The 14,579-nt window shown below is 37.5% G+C and overlaps 1 protein-coding gene across 1 annotated transcript; it reads right to left on the reverse strand.

Annotated features, from left to right (window-relative positions):
• Positions 1-38: 38 nt before the first annotated feature.
• LOC134270928 (acid-sensing ion channel 1C-like) lies at positions 39-12,456 on the reverse strand. The gene is made up of 8 exons (XM_062753189.1): positions 12,341-12,456; positions 9,841-10,390; positions 4,582-4,680; positions 4,303-4,480; positions 3,796-3,858; positions 3,454-3,607; positions 957-1,051; positions 39-579 (listed from the first exon to the last, which is right to left on the reverse strand). The coding sequence occupies exons 1-8, from the start codon at positions 12,454-12,456 to the stop codon at positions 404-406; spliced, it is 1,431 nt and encodes a 476-aa protein (XP_062609173.1). The 3' UTR covers positions 39-403.
• Positions 12,457-14,579: the final 2,123 nt, after the last annotated feature.

Genomic DNA, 14,579 nt, shown 5'->3' on the forward strand with positions numbered 1-14,579 from the left:
GTTCATTTAAAACATGCAGAGATGGGGATGTGTATGGATTTGTGCACTGTGTGACTAACCTTGTGGTCTGTTGACTTGATTTTTGTTATGTGACTGTGTATTGTTACTGTTATATTTTGTCTGTACTGTGGGACATCACCATGTGATGAGATTTCACAGAGTAGGAACAAATATTCTACCAAGAATAAATTTGTACAAAGCATTCCTCTTGTTTTTTGCTTGTGAGCTCTAATGCTGTGATTTGAATTTTTGTACATTTCATTCATACATAGTCAAAACTAAAAAAAAAAAATTGTGACTGAACTGGCTGTCCTACATGTATATGGCTTTGGCAGTTCATCCACATTTAGAGTGTATATTGTCAGAATGATTTAATAAGATATTCCATTGATGAATCCTTTTTCTAATTCTTGATTTTTTCATCCTCTGAATAATTTTCTTTGTTCACTTTGTTATTGTGAGCTTTGTAAAAGCCTTTTCTCAGAAGAAAAATTCCACAGTTCAGGAAAAATTCCACAAATTCAAGGAGTGACAGAAGACTGGCTCCCAGCAATAACCCCATCTGCCCTCCAATGTTGGCTGCAAAGAAAGGCAAACATGTCAAATTCAGTTTGATGCATGGTTTTAATTGATATTTTAAAAAGCAACTTCATGCACAAATCTAAAAAGAGTTGTACTACAGGAAATAAAACCAAATAAGATATTCTATTCAACTATCTTTAAAAAATCCATGATGTTAATCAGTAGTGTGAAGGACCCAGAAAAGAACACATGGGAATCAATTTATCAAAATATATGTCATGGACAGGCTTTGTGTCCTAAATGATATTAACACCCACCTACTTGAGTCAGACTTACACATTGTCTTTTACAGATGTACATGTCAGGAATTTAAGTAATCTGGAGAGGTTATTTTAGCCGTTGTGTTTGTATAATACCTACTCCACAATACTTACACAAGATGTCTTGATAAGACGTATACAGCGGCACTTGCTCCACCTTATGTACTTGTAGATAATCAAAGTGGATGTGGAGTTCAACGAAATTTTCACTACAACAGGGAAGATAGTACATAAAGTTCATAACATTTATCATGCTAGAGAGTAATGTTTTTGGCTTCTTGCTTTTATTTTTGAAATCAACTGAGAGCTATTGTTATTATTTTTGTTCATGTTTATTCTAGGTTAAGATTTTGTCAATGCTCTTTTTATTTTTTCTACAGCACTTGTATTCATGTTTTCAGTGCTTCATGGAGCGGTCACCTATCCGCTATCACCTACACCACTGTCTAGCCGTTGCTTAATTTGCCTGAAATCGAGGGAGACTCTACCGCATCACCAGAAAAGCTAGCTCACTAGCGAGGCAGTATGAGTTCTTTACGTACTATTCCGCTACACTTCTCTAACTCAGGGAATCTTAACTAAAAAAGATAGCACACTTCCGAGTTAGCGTAAATTCTTTACATACTATTCCGCTACACTTCCCCGACTCAGGGAAGCTTTGTCCCGAAGCTTAAATGGGTCCTCCCTGTGTGTCGGAGGCCTCTTCAATAACAGTTACCAATGACATCCACGGTTACCGAGTGCGTAAATGGACAAAATATTTAGTCTTAAGACTTTCTGAAGCAAGCCACCGTACACTATCGTCAATAAGCTACTACCTAGGTGTTCCGTAGGTGTCTTCGCACTTTGGCCTTTCTAGCAATTAAAGGCGAAGGAGCGAGAGTGCAATGAAATATACTGATGGAAATTAATAAGAAAACACATATATTTAAATCGTAAAATTTGCTTTAGTGTCAGTTGTATTTGATCAAGTACATGTACATTTCATTAAATATGTGCATTACAAGTGGAATTTTAGTATCTGGTGTGGCCTCCCTGCTTTTTGATCACTTCCTCATACCGTCTTGGAACTCTGTATCAACTTCCGTATCTCAGCTCGAGGAATTACGCACCACTCTTCTCGACGAGCCTGGAACAACGCATCACTATCCCTCAACCGACGCCCGAGAACAACCCAGAGCTAGTGTTCAATAGAGTTAAGGTCTGGACTTTTGGAAGGCCATCGCAACATCCTGATGTTGTTAGGCGTCAGAAAAACCCTGCTGACGTGAAACGTGTGGGATCGAGCAGTGTCATGTTGAAACTCAAAATGTATGCCCACTCTGAAAGGAATAACAACAGACCGCGTCACTTCATCTCCGTATCTGACACTGGTCGCCTTTCCATCCAGTCGAACAAGGTCAGTTCTGTGGTCGTAGATTATGCTGCCTCATACCATCACCGATCCACCGCCATAGAAATCGTTGTTTGAAGGTACACTGATGATGACGTTCACGAAGGCGTCGCAAAACGCGAATTCGACCGTTTGCAAAGTCCAAAGTGAACCAAGATTCATCGCTGAACCTGTATAGCGCCAATGTAGAAGTTGTCTTGCTTGATGTTGTGTAGCCCATGACCTGATGAGACGCCTGTGTTCAGCAGTCATCCTAACTCCCACAACAGGACGACATGACTTAAGGCCCGCTGCTTTAAGTCTGTTTCTGACAGTACGGTCACAAATTCTTATTCCTCTTGCTGCCCTGAACTTAGAGTTTATTTTTTATGCTGACTTGAATCTGTTAAGCAGGGAGAGCAGTACCAGCTCATGATCATTACGCATTGTTGTTTTACGTTTGGAAGAACCACCTGGAATTTTTACGCTCACTCTCTAGAAGTACCGGTTCCACAGACGTGAAATCAATTTGTTATATGGCAGTCTGGAATATTGATTGAACTCCGTTAGTGCAACTAATACCTGTCATTTTTGATTTTCAGAAAGGCATTCTCTTGGCATGATTCTCAAAGTACGGGTATACTGACAATGGTCGTGTATTTTGTAGTGTTAAATGGACGTAATCATGAATGAAAATCACGAAAATCAATTTTCAATAGGAAAGTTTCTTTATGAGTTAAAGTAAGCTTCAACATTTTCAGTCTATAACAGCTACATACATTGTAGATCCTTGAACATATGAAACATGCCAAACATTAGGTAACAGTAATTATGCGTTCTCTTATTATTTTCCATCAGTATATAATAAATCTACACAAAGTTATTTCAAAACTCGCTGATTTTAGCCCTATAAGTCACAATTCATCGTGATGAAAATCTCCACACAAGAATATGTTAAGGCGAAAGTACAAAGTTGCAAAGGCGAAAGAGCGATTTAAGTATCACTTCTTCACGCTTCGCCGTCGCATCTTCGTACTCTCGCGGATTCGCGTCTCCACCGGAGTACCGTTCCTCTGTCGCCAATATTTTCCTAACTGAAAGCGGGAACCCATCTAAAGGTTATAAAGCTTACAGCAGCAGCTGACTTCAAGGAAAACAATGACATCACCAGGAGAAAAACTAGCTCACATGTGTGGATAAACAAAATCATGTCCATTTTAAAGAATGCCTTGCTTTTACCTGAAATAGTCTTTTGGAAGTCCCATTTTTTTGCTCATAAAGTTGGCGGTATCTTCTGTCGGGTACACAGCATACGACATCTGAGCGTTATAAGTCGTCTGCTGACAAGGCTCGGGACAGTCACATGTAGAGAATGTGGTAGCACTTCTTGTGTCTGTAACCAGGATATGATTGCGTTCAAACAATATGTTCTTTCCTATCAAGTTCTTCAGTTGTAAAATTGATGCACCAAATTAACTCTTTCATGAAAAATATTCTCTTTTTTGTAACAGACAAAATACTTTATCAAAGAAAAAAGATGTTAAAATAATCCATGGCGATAAATGGCTATTTATGACTTACTCTGATATGATGAATTGTAAAGGCACTGATGATATTGGTATTGGGAGCAAATGGTGTGATCACCTGCAACAACAAAATATTCAAAACCAGAAGAATATTTTTGACCGTCTTCAGGCTTATAATTCTTAACGATGTCTCATGAAGAAATATGAAATATTGCAAAACTCGCATCTGCCTGTCAGTAAAGTTTTGTAAAATGTTTTCTTGTAAAACAACCTAAATTTCTTCGTGAATAAAGAGAAAAAATGAGTTAAGATTTAAATAAATACAGTGTTTTCATAAATATTCGTTGAGTACCAATTTTCGAAGAATTCATTGTTCAGCAGATCCACGAAATTATATGTTCATTAAATTGAGAAATGTGTTATTTATTTTATAGATAATGCTTTCGTCCACGAAATTACGTATCCTCGAAAACGTCTGCTTTACGAAATCCACGAAAATGGATGGCAACGAAAAGTGATGAAACCACAGTAGTAATTGTATTTTGCTACTCCAGATAACTACCATTCGACCCCAAAGTAATGCATCCACAGCGCTGAAACATCAGGTCACTTTCGCACTTCCTTTTACAAGCATTAATGCTGTATGGTGCTGGATGTACCGGATTTGTAAAATCTGGAGAACTCGGATCATCGCAGTAAGTATCACCAAAAGCTTTGAAAGGGGGACCGAGATATGAATACTGAAATGGAGAAAATTTGATGCTTACAAATGCATAGACATAAATAACTTAACAATGTTTCTGTTATACGTCATTTTCAAATTTATATTTAGAGTTCTAACCGTTGTTTTAGATAGTTTTGCTAAAGCTATCCTTCCAGGTGGAACGAGAAAGCCGCTGTTCTCTATTGCTGGGTCTTCAAGAGGATCGTGCACAGCTACCTGTAACAATAGCATATGATCCACTTACAGCCTTCATACAATCACAAGTGATTACAATTTTACAAGTAGACCAAGTATGGAAACTAAAATGATTTCAAAAAATCCAACCTTCCAGTATTATACGGATAAACTTATCTTAGTGTACATTAGAAAATGCTAATAGACCTATGGAACACAGGATTTCTCAAAGGTGACGAGCTCATTTTTACTGTTGGAGAAGCTACAAACCAAGCCAAATGTCTAGCGTACTCCAAAGGCAAAATTATTTCACTATCAAAACTTGAAGTGTTGTTTCTCCTAAAAATCAAGACTCTAACAGTGGTAACTTTCAGACTATAGAGACGCTACTGTTCGATATCTCCGTATATTTCATGGATACCATTTAAGAATTTTGGAATTGGTATACGATAATTTAAGTGGATGAACCAACGAAAAATCACCAGGAAAAGACCTGACAATGGAAAGAAATTTGTGCGTTTATGAATAAGTTACGATCAGGATCGGAACCAGGGCTAAGCGGCATTCTCATAAAGGTTAACAAAAATGCCCGTAAGGATGTCGAGGCAGATGGTTGAGAAGATTAAGAGGATAGGAGTATCATCATCTTGCCAAAGAAGAGCAGTAGGAACTTTGGGACAATTTGATATCACAAAATTTTACCAAAATCAACAGCTTAAAAACTTAAGACTTTTCAACTTTATACACAACCATTCCCCACGTTAAATTAAAGTTAAGATTTTTCGATATCATTGACAGCTGCTTTTTCAATAGAAATGGAACTCGTAAATTTACTTACCTTGTCATTGGTCAATTGCAAAATTATTTTGTTAAAAACATTCTAACTGTACACACAAGTACTCTGAAGTCGACATCAAAAAGATGCTTGAGTTTCTGATTGACAATATATATGTTGTTTTTGGAGACAAGGTCTTCCAACAATCTATTGGAATTCCCATGGTTACCAATTTTGCCCCGTTTTTTGCAGACCTATTTTTGTATTCATATGAAGCAGTTTTTGTGCAAAATCTTATGCGTGAAAAGTCGAAAACACTTGCTGTGGCCTTCATCTCAACATTTAGATATGTCGACGAAGTGTTGTCAATTAACAATTGTAATTTCCATTGTTATGTCGATACGATATTCCTGGTGAGCTTGAGATAAAATATACCACAGAGTCTGACACATCTCTTTCATATTTGGATATTTTACTTTCTTTGATAAACGTGATGACTTTAACTTTTCTATTGTCAACTTCCCTTACTTATGCAGCAATATACCTTCATCATCTGCATACGGATTTTTATGCATATCAGTTGATTCGATACGCAAGAGAATGCTCTACGTATGAACAATTTCTAGAAAGAGGTTAATTATTGACAAACAAGTTGATTAAAGAAGAATATCAGCAGTCTCGTTTAAAGTCATCATTTCTTAAGTTCTATGGTCGATACAATTACCTTGTCAGCAAATACAATTTATCATCGAGTCAAATGCTGACTGACGTTCTTTTTATACTAATTGTTAGTCCATTATTTAAACACTTAACTGACGACGGATTTTCCTTTATTTCCCGATCATGACAAGAAGCACACGACGATGTGACTGGTTGACAGGGGATGCACACTCCTCCATAGCATCTGATCCCACCCCTGATGTTTTGGAGGTCCGTGTTTGCTCTGCTCCTATTTTGTATTGTTTTATTGACTTTTGATCTGGAATACTGTTCGTAATCTACATATGTTTCATAAACATATAAAATGAAAGATTCACATTTGTGTAAAACTTTGATGTCGCCAGCGTCACGGATTGTTAAGAGCATTAGTTATCGAGTTACGGAGAAAGGAATTGGTCCTTCCGTCAAGGGTTCGAATCCCTTTTGTGCAAAGTGGAGACCGTTCTTTTAGATGAGACAGTGAACACCTAGGTCCCGTGTCACAGTAAGATCTAGCAAGTAAAAAGATCCCTAATTGATACAAAGCCCTAAGTGCCAGATACAGGTCTAAATTTGAAGCCTTCTTACGGCAAGTGACGGCGTCTCAATATGAGTAAAAATTTCTTGATGGATCGATGTGCAACAAACATTAAAAGAGGAAGTCCTTCCCTTCCAGTTAAAATGCAGAATGTAGATAATCCACCTATCATTCAGTTAAAGGTTTGGCAAAGCGGGATGCTCTGAGAACATATTAAAAATGTACTAAGAACCTTTCAAAATGGCTGCAGCAGATCAAAAAGACTGTCCTACTCAGCAAGGCTTGTGTGGATGCTCATTCTGTTTTGAAATTGCTACATATCACAAAGGATAATAGATATCTTCATAGATAGTTTGGAGGTCCACCTAGTTTCACTTCAGTTAGTCCAATAGCAGAATTGCGAATCTTTAGCTGTCAATTTCAACACTAGCAAGAGAGTTCAAAGTTTCGATTATCCAAGGATGTAGGTAAGAGAAGCAGTGGCAAGAACGATAAGAACAGAACGAAAGAAAAGTACATACCACTTTACAGAAGGCAGAGAAAATTCTCATTACATGCAGCAGATATGGAAAATATTGTAAGATACAATACAATATATGTCTTTGAGGCTTTGAGAGGAAGAACTAAACTCCAGAATGTCGAATTCGGGAAACAGAGTGAATGTTCAAATGGTCTGTTTTATTACCGACCAATTTGCTGAGGTGGGGTCCAACAGAATCATCGGACATCAAGTCGAGTGGAGAAAGAGCAACACTCGCTAAAATTTTTAATGCAGAGTAAAATCCCGGGAAGGACAATGTAGATTGTGTTTGTCAAGGTGCTTCAAGTTTTGAATGAATTCTCGTATTTCTTGATGTGGTCCATCCGGTCTTAGATTTTAGGCTGCAGTCAAGAGAATAATCATTACCAATTATCATTGTCCTGGGAAGTAGTTTGCAACATAGAGTGGGAAAGTGACAAATACTGGGAACTAAGAGAACTATTTGACAATCGATAATAAAAGACATGATTATTCCCCATACAAGTTGGTTGTCGTGTATATGAAGAGAATGAATAAAACCTAGGGAATCAGTGACATAAATGAATATGAATCGACAAACACTTTGATTAAGAGAGAAAGAAGACTTTTAGGCGAAATTGGAACCTAGGAGACACCAAGTGTATATGTATATATAGATTATTGTGGATACGTGGTTTTTTAGGTAAAATATATGTAAAAGATGATGTCAATAAAGGATGCACCACCCAGCATAATCTAGATGGCAGCGAACTGGCAACCTGGGTCCTAATTAGGAGGCATATACAAAAACCCAGAAGCAAATGGACTGACCATTATTTAGCAGAATATAACTGTCTGTATATGTATATATACTTATTGTATATATGTTTTTAAGTCCCTTTTGATAATTGTTCACATCCCACTGTGGGATTCAAACCCGTCGACGTAAGGATCAATTCGTTACTTTGCGAATCTAGAGCAGACACTCTAGATAACCACTACGTCACACCGGCCACTTTATACTAGTATTTACGAAAAGATAGGACGTTAAATCCGGGCATCATGCAATGAGTTACAGGTTATTACTAGGCTTCTTCAGAAAAATCCACGCTTAAAAATAGTTTGGTCTTTGGAAATACTAGCTGGAGCAGAAAATATTTTCATAAGAAAATTCAATTGGTTCATAAACGAGAAATAACATTAAAAATAATGTATTTTATTGGGTCGCGTGTTACCAAAGGCATGGATATAAGATTTTCGTACATTAGAATATACAAGTCGTCCTTCTGAAAAAATAGATGTGTGTGTACTAATACCACTCTGAAGAAAGAGCATACAAAGGAGAGTAGAAATGTCGTGTTCATTTGACAAAAAGTTATAAGAATATTCCTGCAAAACGTTGGTTTGGTTGGTAAATAGAAGCTTTTCTCATTTAAACTTGAGATTTTAATGCTGTTGCTTAGATAAGCAGGATTACCATGCAAAAATTGCATTGTTTGATGATTTTTTCAAACTTGCTTGCTTGTTGTAAAACGTCCCTCTCTCGAATTTTTACGATATTGAGACACCACTGCTTGCCATTGGAGAAATACAAATTTTAATATACTCGGCATTTAGGACCTTTGAACAGTGACGGATCTATTTTGTACAAGCACTTACTGCAATGTGGGACCTCGGTCTCATCCAGAGGATCAATCTCCACGTTCCGCAGTGAGATACTAACAGCAACGTAGAGTTCAATTTCTCACTCCTTGACTCAAGAGCAAACCTCGCAACACTGCTCACACGATATGTTGTTTATGAAGAGTTGTCCAAACCCATCTAGGATTGGATAACACAAGCTATCATGAAGAGGTCTTTAGTTGGAGAAATTTGCATTCTTTACCCAAAAATCAATGGGTTATTTGATTATTATTTATTGTTCCTCTCGAGCATTTTTCATTCATATGGAGATTCCTTCATTTGCCCGTGGAGAGCTGCAAATTTTTTCATGTACTTCGCACCCAGGGCCATGAAGAAGTGAGGGATCTTTTTCGTGCCAACACCTGAGACATGGGGCCTGGGTTTATACAGTCTCTTCCGAAGGACCGTTTTTTTTTCACGTTCCACTATGAGCCCGCGATGTAAGGATCTGATTCCGCGACTCTAAGACAGACACTCTTTCCATTGCGACAAGCGGGTTACTCAAGTCATTATAAAAAGCACTGAAACAGAATATGTTGTATAATCTGTATAAGGAGGGCACTTTTGGCGAAGGCTGATCAACAGCAAAATTTCCTGTCACTGTGGATGCCACTTTACTGCTTATTAAACCAAGAACTACTATTTGTCCCATGGTATTGTAAAGTTTGATCGACCATCCGGCAATACACCAACATAAAGGTGTACATGTAAACCGGTTACGGCCTTTATCCTCTCAAAGCGACGGGGAGATGGTCGAGATTTCTTTTTTTCGATGTTCTCAGTACATGTATATGGATATTTTCGCTGGAAAGCTAATGCTTACAGAAAAAAAAATCTCATTTAAAAAAATGCAATAACATTTGAGTAGTAATAAAGTGTGATTTTTTAAAAGTGCCTGCGTTTAAAAATTATGAGAAAGCCAATCAGTTTATTCAGTTATTTTCAAAAAAAAATTATTCAATGTAAAAGATTAAATCGTTGAATTATGGAATTAATAAAACTTCCTACCTTAAATCCATTGCTGCAGTCAGTGTTTTGGTAATTCTGATCGTTGTTGACGCTGAGAAGAGCTATGAAGTTGAAAGATGATCCAGTAGAACTTGTAGTCACGGATCCATTACTGTTCCACGTGTAACACATACCATTGGATGCCACTTTCTCCGTTAGGTCATGTTTAAGGTTTACGCCTTTTCCGTCAAACGTTATATACTTGACAACGCTGTTTATTTCCAGCGTTTCATTTGCCACGTCATTGAAAGTCCTTGGCGCAAAATATCCGTTGTTTTGATAGTAAGGATCCGTCCAGTTGATCTCATCAACTAAGTTGTTTAGTCTTGAGAGTGATAAGTGATAAACTTCGTCTCGTGGGTCAGATGCTACTTTTGATCTATTAAAGGGGCTCAAATTGCAAAAGGTAACTGCTGGGAATTGTATACTTGACACGCTTTTTACGGAGGAAATGGCCAGGAAGGGGTATTGGTGGTAGTTGATCCATTCTTTGTAGAGAAGATAAAGAAGATAACCCGTGCTCACACCCACAGCCACAAACCAAATAATCCTGAAGAAACAAGAAGAGGGATAAACTAGGGAGTATCTGAATTCGTAAAAAAGAATTTATTGTTTGGTTTTATCCATTACTTAGCATATCTTTGCAGATATGCCAGTGGCGTTATTGTGCTTTGTCAAGAAGATGTAAGAGGACGATTCGAAGTCTTTTTCCATAAAAAATGCATTGCTAGCTGCAGAACTGTATATAGCTGGTCTGAGAAATCGATGAATAATCAGAGAGCTACTAACAGTATCACCCATTGATAAAAAAAAAAGTTTATTTACTAGTATTGCGCACAAAAAGAGGACCTGTTTCTTGATTCATTTTTAAGTATTTCAAAATATTTTAGCCTTGTGTTGTTAACATTTTCTTTCACTACTTTCATAACAAATTGCATGTACATCTAATGCAAGATGTGTGTTGCACTGAATGGCCTTGCTAGCCAAAATCATTTTATGGCAATATAAAAAAGGCTATTAATACGATTATGGTCTCAATTTCTTCCAAGAGGACTACTAATTAACAACGGTTTAGAATCTTTTTTGTCGTAAAAAGAGTAAAAAAAAAAGCATGGGACACACCATTTGTAATATTTTGAGATGGCAGATCAAAATGCAGAAAATTAATCGAAAAAGGCATACATTTTACGCGGAATCAACTTTTCGTGGATTGAGAAAGATATATTTGTTCATTGGGATTTAATTTCATGGTTAAAGAATTTTTCCGTAAAGATATATGCTAAAAATTAAATTTCGCGGTGGAAATAAATTCATGTGTCTCTTCATACCTTGATATAAAAAAAAATGAAACCCCACGAAAATTGGTGATTTCACAGTAAATATACATGTATAAAAAGTGGATGACACTGCTGCTGTCTGGTTGTCCATCTCTATTGTAATGCCAGCGACCTCTCGACGGATCTGCAGCTTATGCTTTGTTAATACATGTGCATTATTTTTGCCAGTAAGTGTCATGAAACAAGTGAACAATGATGAAAATCGGGTTCTGCATCTGTCTGTCAATTTGTACGTCTCGTTTGTTTTACAGAATTTAAACGACTGGAGGGGGCTTAAATGGAGATCCAGCTCATTCACATAACAATTTTAAAAGATACTGATTCTGAAGAAAAGACAATTCTTCAGATAAGACTGATTGATTGATTGTATATTGTTTCACGTCCCTCTCGAGAATTTTCACCCATTTGGAGACGCCATCACTTGCCGGTTCAAAATCCTATGTGTAAAATCCACCGTTACATATGCTCGGCACTTAGGGTCATTGAGCAGTGATGGATCTTTTTCGTGCTTTTTGTGCACCTACTGCGACACGGGACCTCGGTTTATACGGTCTCATCCGAAGATCCGGTCTCCATGTCCCACAGTGGGATTCGAACCCGCGACGTAAGGATCAATTAATTACTTAGACTCTAGAGCAGACACTCTAACCACCGCGGGCACCCCTTCAGATAAGAAAAATGGTATAAAAATTGTTACGGGAGAGAAGAAAATGCAGCGGACCAGACCGGGTTTCGAACCCGGGCCCCCTGAAACTCCGGTCAGGTGCTCGACAAACTGAGCTATCAGGCCACCGGCGATCGAACCCGGATGACCGCCACAAAATACTAAAAAGTGAATTTTTAACGATGAATTGTGGTACCAAGTGTTTTGATAAACAAAATAACTTTTAAATATCGAAGCAAAAACTCCACTCCAAAGTGCCTTTCTTTAAATATTCAAAACAAAATTTTAATAGCATAATAAGGATTTTTTAAAACTGATATGAAAGTTTGTGATCAGAACAAAAAGGTTCTAAAATTCTAATTAGCCCCGAAATCTACAATTTAGTGTTTGATACGCATACGATTAATCTCAAAAGAAAAAGAGTCAAATATTTCTAATACAAATATTGCTGACAAAAGCGAGAAAACACAAAATACTTACAAGAGTAAACAATACTTACCCGCGATAGAAAGGTCTCTGAAAAATGTGTCCGATTCCATGCATAGAACATTCACCTACAAACGCACCCCCGAGATGTCTGATGGAGGTGGAGGATTTTTTGTGTTGTTCTTCCATTCTGTAGTTCAGAAGTACGACAAATAAACAGCAGCAGAAGAAAAAAAAACGTGTCCGAAATTCGCCAATTATAATGCTTCAATTACACATTTTTTATAGAACCTTTAATCGAAGTCATTAGTCAATGATTCTAATTGTATTAAGTATTGAAGTTGGTATCCACGGACTCTACTCTATCCTTGTCAATAACAATGCTTTAAACGGGATGAGAACAGTGGAAATTGATTCAAATATTAGTGTATGTGTAATTTCGATAACAAATTAATTGACCCTAATGGAAATAAAAAAATGAAAATGTGTACAGTGAAGCCCACTTTTAACGAATCCACTACCGGTATACAGTTTACTAGTATTTTATTTAAAATAATATTTTGTATGTTTATTCATACTATAAACATCAGAAATTGACAACTAGCGTTCTGAATAATTAATCGTAACGCTATAGATTTCAACTAAATTGAAATGAAAGTACCATTACGAGTATTGAATTATTTCGCAATGATATATTATTTCGATGCGATTTTCTTTTTGTTAAATAAACATTAATAAGATTGATCGAATCGGAGTCGTTGAGATTTTTTTTGTCGCAGTGAATGGGTTACACTGTACTTTATAGACTACACTTAATTGATCAAATAATGAATTTGTTTGGTTTTACTAATTGGGGTACAGCCAGAAACCATTACACATTATATGATTTTAACAAAATATTTTACTGCAGTGAAGGGCTTAAAATCATATAGAAGTTGACCTGACAAGATAAAATCATTTGACATTGGCTGCTTTTTTGGAATAAAACAAAGGAACGCAGAAACAAGATCAGGTCATCCATCGGACACATTGGGCCCTTTCTAATGCTGGTACGCTATTGAAGCAGTTTATGTAAAGTGAGAAAACCCCTCGGATAAAACACATATTTATGGTATTCTAGAATCGTTAGCAGTATATTTAGGCCTCTTTTATAGATTAGAAATGACAAAACCATAAAATATGAAGATCGATTCCTCTCGGACATTCATTGCAACCTAAAAAACATTGTTGCGCCCCATTAGGAATGTGAAGTCACATCAAAACTATGACACTATGTCAAGATGAGAAAAGCAGCAAAAACAAAAATTGTGATTCCGCACTTTCATGGTCATATTGTTTTGAATGAAAATGATTTATGGCATGTTGGAACTATCTTTAAAAGTAGGTTAAAGACCTGAGGTAAAAAAAAAGATCATAAGTTCAGAAAGTAAACAAATGACAGATAACATAAAGGAAGCATTTGTCAATTTATTTAAAACCCCTTTTACAGTCAGAAAAGGATCATCATCATCATCTTCCTTTACACCCTGTGGTGTGTAGGGCAGCAACAAAATTCCTCCACCCTTGCCTGTCCTGGGCTAGCCTTGTCAACGATCCCCAGGTCTGGTGCATTGCCTTCATCTCGCCTTCTACTGTCCTTCGCCATGATGTTCTAGGCCTCCCCCTCTTTCTTTTGCCCTCTGGTGTCCAATGCAGTGCTGTTCTAGTTGTTGACTGGGGGTCTTTTCTGAGAACATGTCCAATCCACCTCCATCGGCGCTTGGTTATGATGGTACCCATGTCCTCTTGTTTGCATCTGCTCAGCAGGTCTTCATTTGTTACCTTATCGGGCCAGAAAATTCTGAGTATTCGGCGGAGGCAGGTGGTATGGAAGGATTGCAGTTTGCCAAGATCTGTCTCCGTTATTCTCCAGCACTCCGATCCATAAAGGAGAGTTGACACAACACAGCTCTGGTAAAGCTTCAGCTTGGTGCTGGTGCTGTACTGTGCAGACCTCCAGATGTTATTCATTTCCCTAAATACTCTCCTGGCCTTGCCCAGTCTGCTGTGTATGTCCTCCTTTGTGCCGCCCTCTGGTGTAATGATACTACCCAGGTAAATAAAGTTATCTGTCTGGCGTAGTTCCTTCCCATTGATCTTAACAGGGGCAGGCAATTCCACATTAAGTGTCATTGTCTCCGTCTTCTTTGTACTGATGCGTAGTCCCACTTGCTGTCCATAGGTTTGCAACCGGTTGGTCTTCTCTTGGATATGCTGGTGTGTATGAGACATTAGAGCAAGGTCATCTGCAAAGTCCAAATCCTCCAGTGTTG

The sequence above is a fragment of the Saccostrea cucullata genome, unplaced genomic scaffold, assembly GCF_032062105.1.
Source record: "Saccostrea cucullata isolate Sc308-1 unplaced genomic scaffold, CSIRO_AGI_Scuc_v1 ctg681, whole genome shotgun sequence".
In the NCBI taxonomy this organism is placed as follows: Eukaryota; Metazoa; Mollusca; class Bivalvia; order Ostreida; family Ostreidae; genus Saccostrea; species Saccostrea cuccullata.

Excerpts from the sequence above, each read along its gene's own strand:
- LOC134270928 (XM_062753189.1), bottom strand. The coding sequence starts at position 12,456 with ATGGAAGAACAACACAAAAAATCCTCCACCTCCATCAGACATCTCGGG. Across the intron at positions 10,391-12,340 it reads CAGAGACCTTTCTATCGCGG|GATTATTTGGTTTGTGGCTG; the intron begins GTAAGTATTGTT and ends TTGTTTCTTCAG. Across the intron at positions 3,859-4,302 it reads CATTACTTTGGGGTCGAATG|GTGATCACACCATTTGCTCC; the intron begins GTAGTTATCTGG and ends TTGTTGTTGCAG.